The sequence below is a fragment of the Magallana gigas genome, chromosome 8 (assembly GCF_963853765.1).
Source record: "Magallana gigas chromosome 8, xbMagGiga1.1, whole genome shotgun sequence".
In the NCBI taxonomy this organism is placed as follows: domain Eukaryota; kingdom Metazoa; phylum Mollusca; class Bivalvia; order Ostreida; family Ostreidae; genus Magallana; species Magallana gigas.
Window position 1 is genome coordinate 20619976 of NC_088860.1, and position 19417 is coordinate 20639392.

A 19417-nucleotide genomic window follows, 5' to 3' on the forward strand; every position below is an offset into this window, starting at 1 on the left:
AAATGGGAAAATGAACTTAACCTTGATGTAGACAGATTTTGGTGGAAATTACATAACCGTGCAATTTTTAAGATATCCACAGATGTACAAATTCAATGGTTTCAATACAGAATTGTTCACAGAATTTTAACTACAAATGTATTTTTGAAAAGAATTGGAATTGTGCAATCTGATTTATGCTCTTTTTGTGACCTTTATCCTGAAAACTTGTCCCATATATTCTGGGAGTGTACTTATGTTGAAGAACTATGGAATTCTTTTTTTGAGTGGATTAATGATCACACTAATACGATGATTGATGCCAATATTGTTGATATTTTGTTTGGTAAACTGTCAAAGCACAAAAATATAATCAATCTTTTAATCATCTTAGTAAAACGCCATATTTATAAGAAAAGAAATAACAAAATGTTACCTTCTTTCGAAGGCTTAAAGAGAAAATACTGTATTATAGAAATTTAGAACATTATAAAATTATGTATAAAAAAAATAACAATTTTTATAAACGATGGGATATTTTCTCTTCCCTTCGATAAGTGTCCTCTGTTTTAATTTACACTTGGGATACTCTATTTTTTCCAACTTCCGCTTTCTTTTTTTCTTTTTTTAAACTTGAACAATCATTTTTTTTGTGACACTGACACATAATTGAGCTCTGTATTATCATTGGCAACTATTATGTGTCTTTGTCCAAGTTAAGTCATTGTCCTGTCCCTAACCAACTATAAAAACCAATTTTAAAAAAAAACTCCGAAATATATACAAACTTAAAGAATATAAAGCTACAAATTAGCGATCGTTTTGAATTCAATATAGGCGCGACTCATTAGTTCTTTTGAAGTTTCATTTAAAAAAGATTGTGTGCTAAACTTTTGTAACCCAGTTACGATATTCACAAGGCCCATTTTACGACACAAGCAATAACTTAACTGATGTCCTTATTACGCGCAAATGGAGGCTCTTTACTTTTCCCTCTTGCATCTCGACCTAATTTTCATATATCTGAGCCCTGCCAGGATCGAGCGATTATGTTCTTTTCCTGGATGTAATTATCCAAGATTAAGGTATATAGATTTTATATTAATATTACTTTAGTTCAACCTCAATTCGTTGAGTTTATTGAGTTTATGTGGTAATTAAAAAAGTAATTTTCGGAATATCTTTAATAAAAATTTCTCTTTTTCTTTTTGTAAATATGAAAATCATTTTTAATCATATTAGGAGAATTTAAATATAATTATACTCACCAATTTTAAGATACGCTATACAGCAAGACATATTTAGATATAACTATTTCCTGACACTAAGATCCTTAAAAAGTTAAGCATGTGACTCAAAGAGGATATATAGGCAGGTGGACAATAACAAAAAAATGCCACTGGTTCAAACCCTTCTGTTGGCACATAAAACTGTGCGTTTTCGGCTTTATCTGCATACACTAGCTGAAATAGCTATTGTCGTACTTTTGGATATCAAACTTCATGAACAATAGACCTCGTCAAATCGGCCGTTGAGACACTATCGTAACCACAAAATCTATGTGTATATAAAAAAAATGCGTCAATCCTATGTGCTCCATTGGCTTGGTCTTGGGTACTTGGGACAAGAATCCCCCTTCTTGCACCATCTTTTCAATTTTCATAAATTTAAACAATCTGTGGCCGAAACTATTTTCGTCCGTTATAGATATTTATTCTGCATATCATTTTTAGACAGAGTAGCGTATTCGACTCCACGAGCTATTTTAAAATTTTCATCAAAAAGTGGTGTTTGCAATTTATTTTCTTAATCACCTAGCTGTTGATAAACTTCACAAAACGAAAAATTTGTTATCATGAAGTTTAATCGCAATTCGATTTTCAAATAAATCCTCCAAATCATAGTTAAAATGTCTTGTTCACCAAGTTTGGACCGAATGACCGACATACATAAAGACAGCCGGAAGGAGGGAAATAACGACTATATATCTTAACCAACATAGTCCAATGGGTTTTATTTGTTGGAGTAAATTTTCGTTATGACTGTGCTTTCGTGAATAGATTCAAACTTGAGGTAAACCTCAGAGCCTCAAAAGTGAGTAACGTAAGGGCAGTCTGCTCGATTTTGACGTTGTCTAGTGATGCCACCTTAACTTTTTTTTTTTAAAAACGTCACTCTCGTGATAACACGAAAGTTAACTGTGATTCTCTGTCATAAACACAATCTTGTACCTTGTGCGAGAAAACGTCGGGTCGCTTAATACTGCTAACACGATATTAAGTGCAAGTTCTGGACACGTTTTAAGTGTCTTACAGCATCTTCTTGATCTTTCTTTTATCTTATTCTGTCTTATTCCTATAGAACGTTTATCTATTATCCCGTTTTTTGACACTGTATTCACACTGTATTCAAGCTCGTTTATATCATCACAATGTCAGGGGTTCTCAGTATAAAAACATTTTGTAAACGAATCATCTACATTAAACGATTTCTAGCAAATATTAAATTTTCTGCAATTGATTAAGCTATTATAATAATAGAACGCTTATTTGTAATCTAGTGGCGTTTTATCAATATTTGTGGGCATCGAATTATGTGGTAAATACACAATGTATGTAATGTGTATTAAATATTCTCAATGCACAGAGGAACCTTTGAGAATGTATCCTGGTATTTTTTGTCACTTGGAAGTAGTCCACTTACATAATCCCATCTTTTTAAAACAAAAACAAAAAAAAAACAACCAAAAAAAAAACCCAACAACAATTGAGTAGCATTCAGAGTGAAAATTGTTTTAATCCACTGGAAATATGATAAACTGTTTACCATATTTTAAAGTAGATTTTGTTGATATTTGTAGATATTTGTGTTTCACAACAATCAATCTATTGCATTAATTTATGCTCAATGGCTTGACAAAGTGATTTTTTTAAAGAAATAAAACCAACCAACATATCATTATACTGTGTGTATATATATTATAAATGAAAACACATTTAATCCAATCAATGATAATCTATCAATGCTTTTATAATTCCTTGAGAGTTGTTTTTAGATAAAGACAATTGTTACAACATACTGTAAATAAAAATTGTCTTCCACATTTATCTGCGTCTATTGTCAATTCTTTTAGGGAAGAAAAAGAGATAAAGGTTTTTCGGTCAAGAGAAGCTACCACTTATAAAAGCATTTCGACGTCGTCTTTCTGAGGACTTCTCAGTACATGTCGTTTCAAGGACGTTCTCTGGATTTTGTTACAATGCACTAAAACAGACAAAAAGCTTGTTTATGTTTATAAATATTACGTCGTTTGATACTAGTCAGTAGAAACTTTAAAAAAATAAACTAACGATGTTAATTATGGATCTAATATTCATTTTTAATGCATGTTGTTTCGAGCATGAATTCTCAGTAGTCTTAACATACAACATAGGTAAACCCAGTAGTGTACTAGTATTTTGCATTTTAAAAATTCATGTTTAACTATGGACTTATTTCTATTTCTTTTACATGTACATGTATATATGTCTTTGTTTATTCAAAAGTGAACGGGCGTTTTTGACAGCGCAACTAGATGACATCTTATTTGTCTAAAGAGTTGTTTAAAAAACATACCTACTAAAATCCATCATGTGTATTTTATATAAAAATCATGAGACTATTTGTAGCAAGGCAATAGGAACTGAATAATATCACTTAAACTAGCGTTTAAAACATCACGTCAAGTCATTGAGAGTTATTCGAGTCATAAGGCACATTTTTATTGTTTAATTTAAAATTTGTCTGAATGACATCAATTAATAAACGATACATATTATAATTACGTTGCTATAACATGCGGTTTCCGTACTTAAACAAACGGATATTGTTTTTGTTTTTTCAGTTGGGGAGGGGGTGGGTGTTAGGAAAAATGATAAATACGCCATATGTTTTTGTACAGCTCATCATCACAAAACATTAAGAATCCACACAAACAAATCATAATTTATTTATATACCGATACGTTACCAAAACATAACACTGAATACGTTTCTTTCATAGCACACTTGTCTAGTACTTATTGTAAAATAAAGTGATTTTAGTGCGTTCCGTCTATGATATAATTTTAGTTGATAGGACCGTATGTTTGTGACAATTTAAAACGCAGTTGAGATGTTATTAAAAGAATTAAAAATAATAAAGGTCCAACTGAAAAAATTTGTCTTTCTGAGTGAAAATAGCATGGCCTTTTTTAAAACGTACGTGATGGTAGGATAGGCAATTTTAATGTAAATTATGTTGAAGACATTCATATTTATTTTACATTTGTATAAACACATATATATCGATATATGATCCATAGGAACTGTTAACTTCAATTTCCAGTGCATCTGGATTAATATCTTAAAATTACGTAATTCATTTTCTTTTTCAGTTGCTTCAATAAACTTTCCATTGTGAAACACAATTATATTCCATGATGTCGAGTATGAATAAGTCCTACTTATTTGGAATGGATTATGAGCAAGGATGGGGAAACACTTCTTATTTCACTTATTTTTCCGAGTTCAACCGACCTTGGCTTGGTCTACCTTACATTGAGGCAGCCGTGTTAATCATTCTTTTCATTTTTTCCCTCTGTGGGAACTTTACCGTATTTTTTCAAATATTGAAAGTTAAAAGCACACGCACAGTCACCAACTACTTGATTTGTAATCTGGCCGTTGCAGACATTCTTTTTTCCTCTGGAAGTCCCCTGATTGCGACTGCACGGTTGACCGGAACTTGGGTTCTGGGAACTTTGGTCTGCAAAATGTTGGTGTATGTTATGTTTATTTGTGCATCTGTGATGATCTGGACAATGACAATTATAAGCATTGACAGATATACTTGTATTCTAAAAACATCCTCCAAGAAAATCACTCCTAAAGCGGCAATATGTAGTATTCTGCTTTTATGGATCCTGGATTCCCTGGCTTTTATTCCACTCTCAATGTATTTCACTGTAAAAAAGGTACCATTTGGTTATGAAGAAATCAAAATTTGTACGCTCATGTGGCCAAATACCTCCAATATCCGCATTTCTATGATTTTCACAGTGAGTGTCTGTTTAGTAGGATTTGTGATCCCTCTCGCCATTTTGGTGCTAAATTATTTCAGAATCCTCAAAAAATTTTGGAGATCTCGGAGCGCCGTGAAGGCAATTACCACCAGATCTGTGAAGTCTCGGAAACAACGAGATATCCGGCTTGTTAAAAACTTGATACTGCTCGTATTCCTGTTTCTTGTGATGTGGTTGCCTATTTTCATAGTTTTTGTGCTGATTCAAGCTGATGGGATGGCCAATTCTATGAACATTTCTTCGCAGGCACTGATTGGTACCTTGTGTCTTGCCCTTGGAAACGCTTGTGTTAATCCGTTTCTGTATGGCATAATGAACGACCGAGTCAAACGCAGAATTCTTAGAAATGTGTATAGGCGCAACGAGAAAACACTGTTGGCGACACCTGACAGTAAAACTGAAAATAGTGGTAGCAACACGGGCTGTCAAGGGCCTAGTGTGACATCCTCTTCTTGAACTGTTTGATTTTAAAATTATTTTGAGAGTTGTAACATGAATATGAACTGCTCTCTAAAATTAAATTGAACGAAAGATGTACTTCTAGTATCGTATTTTACGAAACTTTCAGATCATGCAATCATTTTTGAAAATAGATTCGTTCTTTATGTGTGTATGAGTGTGTTTTTTGGCAAAATTGCCTATTATTAAAGATGAATAGAGATCAAATATTGTTAAAAAAAATATTATCAATGCTAGAGTTATGGAAAAAAAATTTAACTTAAATATTAAACCTTGCTTTCGAATCATTGCATTTATATTCATTGATTATGTGTGGTTGGAAAATTTTTTGAACAAAGATATTAAACCCTGCTTTCAAATCATTGCATTTATATAATTTATTGATCAGTGTGGTTGACAAAAATTGTCAAATAATCACACATCATTGCATGCTCATCAACTTTCATGTGACACTGAAATAGTACATGTACATCTTGTGTATTTTTTACGTATTTTTTTTCAATTTTATGTATTATTGTTATTTTAATTATTTGTTGTAATTTATACTCGTATGAAACTAACCTTATGAAAAAATAATATTTCATAAGTCTTGTATTTTAGGATCGATTGCAAAACAGTATTTGGAGTTAGGCAGGAATACGGAGTTGCCCACATTATTAAACTACAGTGTTAGTTTTTAGGTTTACAAAAGAACTAAAATACATTGAAATGGAAAATACTTCTCCTTTAGGAAAAATTAAAAATACATAAATTCATGCAATCACAATGAATATTTTAACAATAGAATTGTTATACTCGTATAAATATTGTTACCAGAAAAAACTATGATCAACCCAAAACCTCTAGTGAAAGGCATTTGGGGAGTGGGGTTGGCAATGTGATCCCTTTTTTTATTCAGCAAGATAAAATGTATTTTTTTAAATATATATCTGTTTATTTAAAAAAATATTTTTTTTTATTTTTTGCCCTCCCCCTTTAGGAAAGCATTTGGACTCTGGTTGAACTTGGGCCGGTTTTAAATTGATCCACGCACGTGTAGTATTTTCCTTGTACTGCACTGGTGACCAACTGATATAAACGACTTTTCCATTCCTTTGGGGTCAGCTGATGTTGTACACTATTCCAACATTCACATTCAATGACTGGCAAAAATTATTATGTTATATTTTTTCCCTAAATTCTTTATTTTGTTTTCTATAATGTAAGACATGTTTGTTATACACATACTTTTGAAGGTTTAAAATATTTACAGATAATAAAGTTAATAAGAATGTTGTGGAAAAAAACACATGTAGTTACACTGAGAAATAGAGAGAATCTGTAATACTATCATTTCATTAACATTAATAGAACAACGTGGGTTGCTTGATCAGGCAATCTAAAATGTTTATTCGTTAACATATTTAAACTATACATTTATTGTTTGGCTGTTTATAATAATTAATTTTTTTTAACTTTCATATGTACATATTAAATAATTGAGTTGTCCGTTACGCCAGTGTATTAGCAGATTATAATAAACATGTATTTAATAAGTAGCGGGCTTAATTTGCTTTTTTTTTTTCGAGTTTTCGACATTGTATAAAATAAGTGAAGGAAAAGAGCCAAGTACGTATGACCTGCTTATATATATATATATATATATATATATATATATATATATATATATATATATATATATATATATATATATATATATATATATATATATATATATATATATATATATATATATATATATATATATACCAAATGGTCTTATTTCAAGAAGTCTGGTCCACGACACAGCATCAGAAATAATATATCAAAAGCTAAAAAGTTTTATTTTTTACAAAACCATTCTTCAATTTGCAACAGAACTAGATATGACAAACGTTGAAATAATGCCCCAACTTTTATATAAAATAAACTGCACAAACATAAACAAATTTCATACTCTTTATATAGTTGGTAACAAGTACTAACTATAACTAACTGTACTAACTATGATAGTAGTGTAGTAGTGTATGATATTAGTGTATAACCCCAGGGGAAATCGGGAGGGTAAATATTTTATTTTTTTATCCATAACTTTTTTTTTATCTTCATAGACATGTTATAATAAATCAGACCATGTAGAAATTTCAGGAAATAATTTACTATGTTTAAGTAATGGTTGATCTCGGTATGCACATAGCAGTCTCTTAAAATTGATACAAAGTTCTGATTACCAATATGTTTTTAAAGGGACTTGGACACAATTTTAGATCAAAATTTTCTTTTTCTTTTTTTATGTATAAAATGGTTTACTTGCTCATTTTGAACGATTGAACAAACTTTGAATATTAAAAGTCAAGTTAAAAAATAGATACAGAGGTAAGAATTCATTGTTATGTAAACAAAGCTCGAGTCTTATATTTGTTTACAAATAATGTAAAGAATGAAATTACCATATCCTTGACCAGAGGACTCGTGGCAAACAAGGTACTAAACTGATTCAGTGTGTTCATAGATGATATGATCAACAGAAAAAAGCAACATTTGATTGAGACTTATACCAATAAAATAGTCATATGTAAACAATAACAAGACTTGAGCTTTGTTTACAAAACAAAGATTTTCAAACTCTGTATATATCTTGCTTATAACTGAATCTTTGACTTTCAAATTTTGACAAAGCATTAAAAGTACCCATATTAACCATTCTAAATTAAAATTGGAAAAATAAAGTTTTTAATTTTGATGTCAAATCGTGTCCAAATCCCATTAAAACTTCTTATAATGTTTTCCATACTACTGTACTATAAAATTGCTATTAGAATTTTAAATGTACATGTATGAGTTTACTTTCTATTTTCATTCGTTCATCTGAGCTATTCTGATCAAAATTTGTCCGTTGTCTGTCGTTGGAGTCCTCGTTTTTACATTTTCGACTTCCAAAACCACTCGCCAAGTTTTAACCAAACTTAGCACAAAGCATCCTTGGAGGGTTACAAAAAACTCATTCTGCTCAAAAACCATTTGGCCAGCTTCAGGAACATGTAGTGTTAATCCAAGTACAAACAAATCGTGATCCTCAGGGGTATGATAGAGCCACAATGGTAAGTTGATTTTTTTTACGTAGGAACAAATTGAGAAACATCTCTGAAAATCTTCTCAAAACGTATTTGGCCAGAAAGGCTGAAACTTGTGTGAAGTCATCTGAAGGTAGTTTAGATTCAAGTTTGTTCAATTCATGATCCCTGAGGGTAGGGTTGGACCACTTAATGGGGGTTGAAATTTTACATAGGAATAAACAGAAATGTTTTTTTTTACAAATCTTATTCTGAAACAACTTCAATATTTGTACGTTTGATTCCGAAATTTGCAGTCCATTTCTAAATTGTTTGAAACTCTATATTCGATTGTCCAAAAATGTATAAATACGGTCATCGTCGGTTATTCGAGAAAGTACATGTATATAATTCGTTATTCTACGGACTGTGCTCTATTTCTCTTCCCCATGCTCTTTTTATCATCGTCTTTTCCCTATTTCTTTAATATTAGAAAACTTCAAAATTGAACATCAATCACTATCACTATAATTTGATTTGTTTTAAATATTCTTTTACATGAATAAAATATTCCAAAATCTTTGTTATTGATATCTTGTTGAGTTTTTTGGTGTTTTTTTCGTTTTTTAGATTATTAAATTCAATTATTATATGTGTGTGTGGTATTCTAAAAACCGCCTAAATCTTTTCTATCAGCTAGAGCTGTGAGCAATATGACCCACTGGGCTTCCTGTTTGGCTAAACTTAAAACTTTCCATTTCTTTATTTTTTTTACCAATTTTTTCAAACCTTAGTTTTGCAAAGACCCCCGAGAAAAAAACATCGAAGTTATATGGTTTGTGCGTTCATCGTACAAGTTATCCACAAAAATTGTAGAGATCTTCTAAAAAGGAGTCTGAAAAGCGTCACTCTACTTTCAGTTTGCCAAAGCTGGGTGCAGCCTCCCTCAGTTCAGGTGATTTTTGTTGTCAAGTTTTTAAATCGAAGTCTGTCATTTTCTGTTCGTTTTATAGATGTTCAATAAAACCATGCGCGAGGTAATCCACCTTGTTTAAATTGTTCAGGATGGCAATCTTTTGCGAAAATCGTGGTAATTGATCGTGCAGAGTTTTATCGGTATTTATTTACAGCTAATATACTTGTAACAAAAACCGCTCGTGTGACTAACAGCGAGCGCAGCTCACCGGTGCGAAGCGCTAGAAAGCACTATGAGCTCTAGGCCTTGTGACAACGCCTGGGCAAAGAGAAAATTCGAATTTCTACTCCCTTAATTTGATGTACTGAATTTTTTTGTCGTCAGAATCGTACCCACAATATCGTGTAAATTGTCAATGGCTACCAATGCCATACCACCGCGAGAACAGGTACAATTTTATTTTGCATTAAGATCATGCATTAAAAGATAAATAAAACATTCTGCTGATTCTAAAAATGTTTAAATTTATTTTCTTGGCAAATTTTTCGGAGCATTTTTATTTTGTCAGAAATTGTCGAGTATTGTCTGCTCCACTTACAAGACATTAGCATTATAAATAAATAGATAGGTGGATCCAACTGTGCACTTTTCTAACGAATTGTGATTGTCTTATTTGCTTTGCCCTCCAGAATGCACAACTCAAAAGATAAATGTTTATGCATGTATACTGAAGCATAAAACATTTAATTTTTATTTAATTTTTTATCATGTTAATGCATCCATTTGGTAAACCACACCACAACTCATCATTAGGCCTATGAATAATGTGTACCTGTGTGTATTTAATTCAATATGCTGCACTCTTCCCAATGGTCGCACTGTAAAAGATATTATGTCTGTTGTAGAAGCAGGTTATTATTTTAAATTAGCAATGGTTTTGAATTTAATATGGATGTGACTCAGCAGTTCTTTTAAAGTGTTAGTAGAGGTTGCAATTGTGTACAGACTGCAGTTTTATAACCAGTTATGATGGTCACAAGGCCAATTGTGATTTGTTTACCGGTATTATTATACATTAAAAATTACTCCTGTTATGCAGGTTCAGTTTATCATAAGACATAGCAAGGTTACTAAAGTTATAAAATATGATGATGACAAATAAATTAACTTACGATACATTTATCATGTTTATGTAAGATGGAAAAGAGCTGAAGTGGGAGCCATAGAGTATGTGTTTATACAAAGGTTGCAAATTTTTCTGTTTTTCAGATATGGATGATGCTTGCTATAAATTGTGTGAGAAACTGGTCCCAAAAAACTACATCCAGCAAGGACAGAATGCTAAGTCGATACATCAAAGCAAAATTAAGCATTTGCTAGAACAGGTAAGATGACTAAACAGCATCTAAAATCTCATGAATTAGCCTAGCTCTTAGTAATTTGCGTTGATATATTAAATATAATATTATGTCATAAATTTTTAGAGTGCGGAAGATTTTATATTGTGATAAGATTTAAAGTTGATGTTTCAGTAGGGTTTTTTTTTGTAAATAAAAAAATGTTAACGTATCAATGACTCCTTCAGTTTTATATGTTATTCCACAGTCCTTCAATTTTCTAGAGGAGAATTCCAGAAGAGAGCTGGGATGACCAGACCATTGAGTTATTCCTCGGTGAACTTGCCATCATGGACAGTAACAACTTTCCAGACAATTGTGGTGTTGGTGAGAGGGAGGCTAGGATTTACTCCTCATTGGTCAGCAAGCGACACTTCCGGTGAGGAATCAGACTTTAATAAAAAAGTACTAAATATAAAAGGTGTACTGGTGTAAACATGATAATTACAGTTCATGTACAGGAAAATATACAGAAATGTTACAAAATCTGTAAAGAAAAATTCAAAATATATCATCGAGCATACAGTTTGAAAGAGGAGTAATGTACTCAAACTGATCTATGAGGAGCCTATTTTAAAATTCTTTTATTGATAATACCTCAGCAAAAATAGTCCCTACATACATGTAAATGTCTTGTTTTATGGAAATTATATCATTTCCACATACCGGTAATATTCAGCACATTGCTTGATATTCCGACTACAAATGTAGTATTTTTAATCTAATTGTATTAAAAAATACTACATGTATCTAATTGTAATCTAATTGTTTTAAAAAATACTACATGAAATTCATTTTCATAATTTCACCCATACATAAAATTTGAACAGTGTATTTGAGACAGAAAGATGATTTAAAATGTGCATGCTTGCTGATGCCAATACTACTTGTGTTGTATGGTATTCCTGCAGGCTGGGTCATGGAATTGGCAGATCAGGAGAGATAACTGCTGTTCAACCCAAAGCAGCTGGCTCTAGTTTGATTATGACCCTTACAAACAGCTTGGCTCTTCATGCCATCAAATTGTCAGGTAATCCAACATAGTAAGATTTATTAATTAAAAAATAAACCAATTTATTTAAGAGTGAAGCTAAGTTTTCAAATTGTTCAGAATTTTTTTTATATTGTTTTAATACGTACATGATTCTCTGAAGGAATTTATACTTTTGTTAAACTTATATGATTGTAAAAATTATTAAATTTTAGAAATAAGAGTCTTTTTTATTTAAAATTATATATTTCTCTTTTAGGCATTCAAGCAAGCAGCTGTTTTGTAGTTCCCATGGCAACAGGAATGAGTATAGCATTAAGTCTACTTTCACTTAAACAAAAAAGACCGAATGCAAAATATGTTCTGTGGCCTCGAATTGACCAAAAGTCATGCATCAAATCCATTGTCACTTCAGGTTTGTATCATTAAATACGATAGATAAATAATTGTCCATGTGTAGACTATGAAATCTTGTGAAACTGAATTCATGTCAAGAAAATGTAGTGCATTGTTACCTGGTGACTGAAAATTTTATATTATTGTCCATGTCATATAGTACATTTGTATAAAGCTGTGTCGTATTTCTTTACAGGGTTTGAACTGGTGGTCATTGAGAATGTGAGAGAGGGGGAAGAGCTGAGAACAAACCTAGAGGAAATCCAGAGGAAGGTCCAGGAGCTGGGGGCTGGGAATATCCTGTGTATCCTGACCACCACTAGCTGCTTCGCTCCCAGAGTTCCTGATAAGTATGTCACACAGGCACTTGTTTCTGCGATAAATTTTATCCTATAGTATAATTAATAACTCAAGGTATCTAACTCTAAATTACCTGGAGTACCACCTTCCATGAATTGCAATCATTTTCACTTTCAGATCAATTTACTGGTAATGCAGTCAGAAAGTGTTTACTGCCATTCTCTTCTATGATAATTGACCAACAAAACCATATTTATAGTAAAACACGCTTATAACGAAGTGCCAAGGATGGATGATTTTACTTCATTTTAAGCGTTGTTTGTTATATCCGTCAAGTCTACAACATGTGATATAGTCTCAGGGAATGAAAATCACTTCGCTGTAAGCGTCAATTCATGTTCACTATAACCATGTTTTTCTTTAGGACATGCTTGCCTTAATTTACTTCCACCAGCACATGCACCGTCAAAACATTATTTGCCGACTGAAAAAGGTGTTTCACACCATGAACCCCTATGTAGTGAATATGCAGTACATGTATGTCTTAAATTTTTATTTTTTAACTGATTACAGATTAGAAGAGATTGGGGAAATTTGCAAATCACAGGACATTCCACATGTAGTAAACAATGCTTATGGTTTACAATGTTCAAAATGCACCCATCTAATCCAACAGGTGAGTGTAAAGGGGATTGTTTCAGTTAATCTGGAAAAGACTACTTGTGACAATGAAGTTTTCTAACTTAGCTAATTGAAATATTTAACTCGGTTGGTAATTCAAAAAATATGGTTGAAAATCTAGATTTTAGTAAAATCTATGAAATTGTTTGCAAGTGTAAAAGGGTGAAAAAACAGGGCAAAAATAACATTGTAAATATATATGGTATGTGCTAGATGCAGACCTTCATTGACACAAATTTAATGTACTAATTTTTTGGAATTATGTTAACTGTATTAGGCATTATTTTATTTGTATTATAGTCTACATACAGACGTACATCTAATATTAAGCAGTCATTTTGTTTTCTGTTTACTGAAGGCATCACGATCCAGACTGGATGTGTTTGTACAAAGCACAGACAAGAACTTCATGGTACCTGTCGGTGGATCAATCATAGCTGGCTTTGATGACAACCTTATTCGACACATCAGCAAATGCTATCCTGGTAAATGTGATTTAAAGTTTCATGTTGGCAGTCATTTTGTACAAATATTCTGTATGTGCACGTCTAACTAGTAAGTGCATGTCTGATTATCAAAATTGAAAAATAGTAAATTTATGAACTTTCCTATTTATTATGCAGTCCATACAAATGTCAAGAGAGATTATTACAGTTATATACTTTTATGGGGGGCGGGGGGTGGGAGGGGGGTAGGGGAGGGGGTAGAGAGTATTGAGCAGTGTGTTATAAGTCATTGCCTTATTAATAAATTATGATTTTAATTACAGGTAGGGCTTCCTCCTCACCCTCAACTGACCTTCTGATAACCCTCCTCAGTATGGGGGTCAAAGGTTACAAAGATCTCCTGAAGGAGAGGAAATCCAACTACAAAGCATTACAGGAAAAACTGAGCGAGTGTGCCCAAAAGCATGGGGAACGTTTACTTTCTACACCCCACAATGGAATTTCAATGGGTAAGTGAGATTTTTTTGTGAATCTTTGGGTTTATTTTTATGCCCATCTTATGCACTTTAATTTCACAAGGTTTATTTAAAATTCAGTTTCTTTACAAATCAGGGAACAAAGGTTTCGAGTTTTAATTTAATGACTCTTTAATCTTTGCAATCAACACACAAAGGAGATTGTTGTTTTGTGTAACATCTGATGTTATTTTATATTTCCTCTACTTATGTTACAATGATACCTGCACTTTTGGAGCTTCAAGGTCTGACTCTTTTAATTTCAGGCATGAGTTTACAAACATTCCAGTGCAACACAGAGGAGACTGTAACAGACTTGGGCTCCAAATTGTTCACACGACTTGTTTCAGGAACAAGGTATAAATAAATATAATCATATCATTCACACAAAGCACCTGGATATTCAGACTATTTCTCAATAAAGTAACACTGGAAGCTGAGATTTTTCAATTATAGTGTGTGTATTCCCTATCTTCTGTAGTTTTGAGCTGAATTATTGTAAACATAATTTTTAAAAAAATATATTTATTTCTGCTCTTATTTTAATTACAAAAAGTGAAATAGTTTGAATTAATATTTATATTTACATCTACCAAGTAGGATTCCCTTTTTTTAACGGAGTAAATGAAATCATAGCTCTATATTTACATCTACCGAGTATGATTCCCTCTATTTCTTACGGAAAAAATTAATTCATAGTTCTATAGAAACAGCCAGACTCTACCCGCCCTGTTTATCAATTGGTCGTAACCTACAGCGACCTAACAAAAATCACGGACAGCACGAAATAATCATGATGATTTCAGACTCAAATTCCCATGGGAGACATTTGGCTGTATCTTTTAGCTAACGTACTGATGTACATTAACAGTAATTTAGTGAATTTTACTTACTTTTTAGAATCGAGTTTTTAATTTATTAAAAGAAAGATGTAAATATAAACAATAGAATGCTTTCTTTGATTATTCATGCAGAAAAAAATTTGCATGACCCACTAACGCGGGTTGTGTATTTTTCCGCACTTTCGCCACCTTCATATCCCGCATGAATCACCAAAAGAAAGCATTTTATTCTTTTAAAAACAGTTGAAGGAAATGTCGAAGAAGAAAATTAAACCTATATTAACGTGAAGTCATAAATGTCTCTATAGAAACGAAACAAATTAAAAGTGATAAAATATTCCGTTGATAAGATTATAAACCTATACCGGTATTACGTCCGTTTGAAATGTTTCACGTTTTTCCTGTCTATATAGGGTAATTCCTACCGACGGAAAGAAAAGTGAAATCTGTGGGCGGACGTTTACAAGTTTTGGGGCCCACTGTGATGATTACGGTAGCCCGTATCTCACTGCAGCGGCGGCCATTGGAATGACGTCACAGGATATCGACTTGTTTATCACCAGACTGGACAAAGTTCTGACAAAAAGTGCCAAGACCAAAGACTCAAATCAAGTAGATTCTTGAGAGTTGTTATTTATAACCAATTAACCAATGACTGTCCTAGGATTTAGTTAATTAAAAGCTTAAAATACTATAGTACCATGTGTTACGATGATGAAAATGAAATGTACCGATGACGTCATATCATTACGTCGTATGGTATCGGCATATGCCAACATCTATCATGTTATTGCGATAATATCACTCTACCATGAGATATCGACACGGACACGGATCTCACCATTTCCTTTGTGAGGTTTGAACCTAGGACGCAACAACCAGTCATTGATGTTGTGTCACCACGCAGCTATCGTTACTGAGCGGTCGTTTCTTCGGGTACCGGTAATTCAATTTGTTACGACCATATGTACGTGTATTGTAACGTTGATGAAACGTGTTCATAGACTATGTGTTCAATAGACCATTTCCGAGTTTCGTTTCGTCAAATCAATAAATCTCATTTTTATACGCGGAATCACGTGACTACGGACAAGAAGTTGCTTAGCGCACGTAAACAATCTCGTAAATGTCGGCTGCCTTCAGCGAAAAAACAGTTCCACAATTGCACGAGTTTCTCAAAACAAAGGGGATTTCAGTTGCTGGGTATAAAAAGAATGAGTTGGTTAAAATAGCAGAATTTATTTTCAACTTTAAATGCCCTACAGATCCTGATTTTACTGGCGATAACACAGAGAAGGTCATCAAAGAGAGATATAAAACAGCAGGCTGCGATGTAAACCCTTTTAAACTTACTGGCTTCACTTCAGACCTTTCTAATATTCCAAACTTTACTCTTTATGATATATTCAATTATCTGCTTTTACACCGGGCTGATTATGACAAGAAGAAGCTCAAAGCTTTCAAAAGCGCAGAAGATTATAGACTGTACTATGACGGGCATGTGGAACATTTAGAATGTGTGCGTAATGGACAAACGTTTGTTTTCAAGACAAGAGTAAAACCTACTCAGAGGGACAAGACATTCGATCAAAAGAAATACTATGAATCTTGGTTTATCATTTCAAATGCCACTGGGGAAGTTTTGGCTGCATACTGTGAATGTCCCGGAGGGTAAGTTGAATAGCCTATGAGCTACTTGCATTTCGTATGTTTTTCTACTTTGCCTTGATATCAAATTCCACATTTTTAAAAGCAATTATTCTGCAGTACAAGCTATTTATGAGTATTTATGTTAGCTGGTTTAATATATATAGCGCATGTAAAAAAAATATCATTTTTATAACCACAAAAAAAGCAAACTTCAATATGCTATTGATTATGCAAATTTCAAAATGATTTTAACCATCTACATAAACATATACACTGTCTATGGGTGTTTATAAAGCTTTGCAGTGATAAACCATTAATATTTTTAATTCCAAACTGCATACATGTGGTTTATTACAGGCATGTAGCATCGTTTTTGAAAGTGGGGGAAGGGGGGGGGGGGGGGGGCAGGCAAACTCATGCAAAAATTCTTGAAAACAAACAAAACAAACAAACATGATGATTCCACAGTAATTTAAGAATCCCCCTTATGCTATGTGCCTGCAATATCTGCCCACACAATAAAGTTTTGTAAATTTTGGAATTAAGTATTTTATATCAGTTTTATAAACTTATTTTAGAGCAGACGGAGCTTGTAGACATATCGGTGCAAGTTTGTATGAACTGGAAAGTTATGAGCAGAAATCCGTCACGGATGGTCCATGCCAATGGAAAAAAAGGCCACGAGCACATGATCAGCCAGTAGAAATAAGCAAACTAAAGATCCACAAGGCAAGCTACAGGTATAAACAATACAGTATTTAATCATAGAAACCTTGAACATGGAAATGCATGTACATGTACCAAAACAAGATATGTTATCAGATTTTACATTTAAAAATTGTAATTTAGTACAATTATTTTTACTTAACAAATATAAACCTCAATTTTGATTTGTAATGTTCTATTGATTGACACTGAAATTAATTAATTGAAAGTATTTAACATATTGACAACATATATAACCATTTTATAAAAATAAATATATGTTGAAGCAATCTAATCATTAAGAGTTGAATGATATGTTATGTCAATTGTATTTCAGTGACAGGAATGCGCCAATTGAGGAAGTAAAAAATGCCTTCTTTGATCCTCGACATTTAAATGACAGAGCCCCCATTAGCGAGGAAGACAAAACTGACTTTGCCCTTAAACTCCATCAGGTAAAACATAAAATTTCCAGAATCTGCGATTGGTATATTATTAGTTGCTGAAAAATCTTTGACAAAATTTGAAATTTAGGCTAAAAAATCAAAGTAGACATTTAATATAAGTTGATGTCCAATTGGTTAAAAAATGAATCCCTGAACAAAGAGTGTGTTAAAATTTCAAGTACCGGGTATCTGCAATTAATAGCTGCTGAAAAATCTTTGACAAAAATTTGTTTGAAAATTAAGGCTTTAAATATAAACAAAGTCGTCATTTAACACAGTGAAACAGGTACAAAAATGGATCCCATTTTATGGCATGCCTAAACAAAGAGTAGGTATGTTAAAAATTCAAGCACCTGCAATTTATAGTTTCTAAGAAAAATGTGACAGAAATTTTGTTTACAGACAGACGGACGGACAGACAAACACAAGGGCAAAACAGTAAACCCCTCTCTCCTTCGAAAGCAGGGGTGTAAAAAATCATAGTTTGATCATCATCATTATATCAAATACATATGAATTACATGTATGACTGATAAGAAAAGAGTATAATTAAATGAAACATTTACCAATTACAAAATACAATTAATGTATGGTATTAATTATGGTCATACAATATTGTGTTCTAATTTCAGATTAACCCAGATGCTTGTGCTCTTGAATTCCTCCCTCTTCCAGAAATACAAGATGTAAACGAAAAAGTTAACAAATCAGCAGTGCCACTTAACATTATAACAAAAGCGAATAACTTCCTAAAAGAAAATCCCGACATCTCTAATACTGATGAGCTTTCTTCTAAATTGTTTGAAAATTTGAAGTTTTCGTGTGAGGAAATATCCAACATACAGGAAATGACTTTGGGCCAAAGTGAAAACAAATGTTGGTTTGAAATGAGGAAAGGTCTCCTGACAGCATCAAATTTTGAAAAAATATGTACCAGTAAATCTTATAATGATAGCTTGCTAGCTGAACTGATGGGTTATGTCCAAAAACCTTCAAACAAATTCAGTACAATGTGTTGTGACTGGGGACTGAAAATGGAACCTAAAGTGCGCAAACTGTATAAAATCAGTGAATGTAGAAAACATAAAAAACTCAAAATCTTTGAGCATGGACTTAAAATTTCTGAGCAACACCCATTTATTGCTTGTAGCATTGATGGACTAGTGTCTTGCTTATGTCATTCTAACAAACTTATTGAAATTAAGTGCCCGTTTTCATTGCGGAACAAGCACCCGAAGGAAGCAGCGCAAATGAAAGGATGCATTCTGGAGAATGGAACATGGCATGTAACAGCAAATGGACCTTATTACCACCAGATTCAAGGCCAGCTTGGTATCTATGGCTTGCAGCAATGTGACTTGATTATCTATACAACTAAAGGATATGTAGTAATACCTGTGTATTATGATGACAATTTCTTTCAGATGATGGTTTCAAAGTTAAAAAAGTTCTATGTTTCAAATGTATTACAAGAGTTGATAACAGGTGATGTAAAAAAAGCAATTGCTCAAGAGTCTTAAAACTACTGTACATGGTACATGTGGTACAAAACCATATAGTG

The 19417-nt window shown here is 32.6% G+C and overlaps 3 protein-coding genes across 4 annotated transcripts; all 3 read left to right on the forward strand.

The window, feature by feature from the left end:
- Nucleotides 1–924: 924 nt before the first annotated feature.
- Nucleotides 925–5617, forward strand: LOC117689921 (free fatty acid receptor 4-like). The gene is made up of 2 exons (XM_034472455.2): nucleotides 925–1064; nucleotides 4394–5617. The coding sequence occupies exon 2, from the start codon at nucleotides 4436–4438 to the stop codon at nucleotides 5534–5536; it is 1101 nt and encodes a 366-aa protein (XP_034328346.2). The 5' UTR covers nucleotides 925–1064; nucleotides 4394–4435; the 3' UTR covers nucleotides 5537–5617.
- A 3804-nt stretch (nucleotides 5618–9421) lies between these two features.
- LOC105326081 (O-phosphoseryl-tRNA(Sec) selenium transferase) lies at nucleotides 9422–15751 on the forward strand. 2 transcript variants are annotated; one of them, XM_011425925.4, is made up of 11 exons: nucleotides 9422–9526; nucleotides 10757–10872; nucleotides 11109–11263; nucleotides 11796–11914; nucleotides 12135–12290; nucleotides 12468–12621; nucleotides 13145–13247; nucleotides 13611–13737; nucleotides 14022–14207; nucleotides 14480–14570; nucleotides 15469–15751. In XM_011425925.4, the coding sequence occupies exons 2-11, from the start codon at nucleotides 10759–10761 to the stop codon at nucleotides 15677–15679; spliced, it is 1416 nt and encodes a 471-aa protein (XP_011424227.3). In that variant the 5' UTR covers nucleotides 9422–9526; nucleotides 10757–10758; the 3' UTR covers nucleotides 15680–15751. The 2 variants fall into 2 exon arrangements, with proteins under 2 accessions (XP_011424227.3, XP_011424228.3); XM_011425926.4 differs by lacking the exon at nucleotides 9422–9526 and having other exon boundaries at nucleotides 10751–10872; nucleotides 11093–11263.
- A 318-nt stretch (nucleotides 15752–16069) lies between these two features.
- On the forward strand, nucleotides 16070–19397 carry LOC117692431 (uncharacterized). Its single transcript, XM_066068907.1, has 4 exons — nucleotides 16070–16726; nucleotides 17284–17445; nucleotides 17748–17865; nucleotides 18489–19397. Exons 1-4 carry the CDS (start codon nucleotides 16182–16184, stop codon nucleotides 19374–19376), a joined length of 1713 nt encoding a protein of 570 aa, XP_065924979.1. The 5' UTR covers nucleotides 16070–16181; the 3' UTR covers nucleotides 19377–19397.
- Nucleotides 19398–19417: the final 20 nt, after the last annotated feature.

What these genes read in the sequence shown, in the direction of transcription:
- LOC117689921 (XM_034472455.2), top strand. Translation starts at nt 4,436, where the DNA reads ATGATGTCGAGTATGAATAAGTCCTACTTATTTGGAATGGATTATGAG.
- LOC105326081 (XM_011425925.4), top strand. Translation starts at nt 10,759, where the DNA reads ATGGATGATGCTTGCTATAAATTGTGTGAGAAACTGGTCCCAAAAAAC. An exon ending in TTAAGCATTTGCTAGAACAG is followed by an intron (nt 10,873 to 11,108) that starts GTAAGATGACTA and finishes TCAATTTTCTAG; the next exon opens with AGGAGAATTCCAGAAGAGAG. An exon ending in CATCAGCAAATGCTATCCTG is followed by an intron (nt 13,738 to 14,021) that starts GTAAATGTGATT and finishes TTTTAATTACAG; the next exon opens with GTAGGGCTTCCTCCTCACCC.
- LOC117692431 (XM_066068907.1), top strand. Translation starts at nt 16,182, where the DNA reads ATGTCGGCTGCCTTCAGCGAAAAAACAGTTCCACAATTGCACGAGTTT. An exon ending in TACTGTGAATGTCCCGGAGG is followed by an intron (nt 16,727 to 17,283) that starts GTAAGTTGAATA and finishes AACTTATTTTAG; the next exon opens with AGCAGACGGAGCTTGTAGAC. An exon ending in TTGCCCTTAAACTCCATCAG is followed by an intron (nt 17,866 to 18,488) that starts GTAAAACATAAA and finishes TTCTAATTTCAG; the next exon opens with ATTAACCCAGATGCTTGTGC.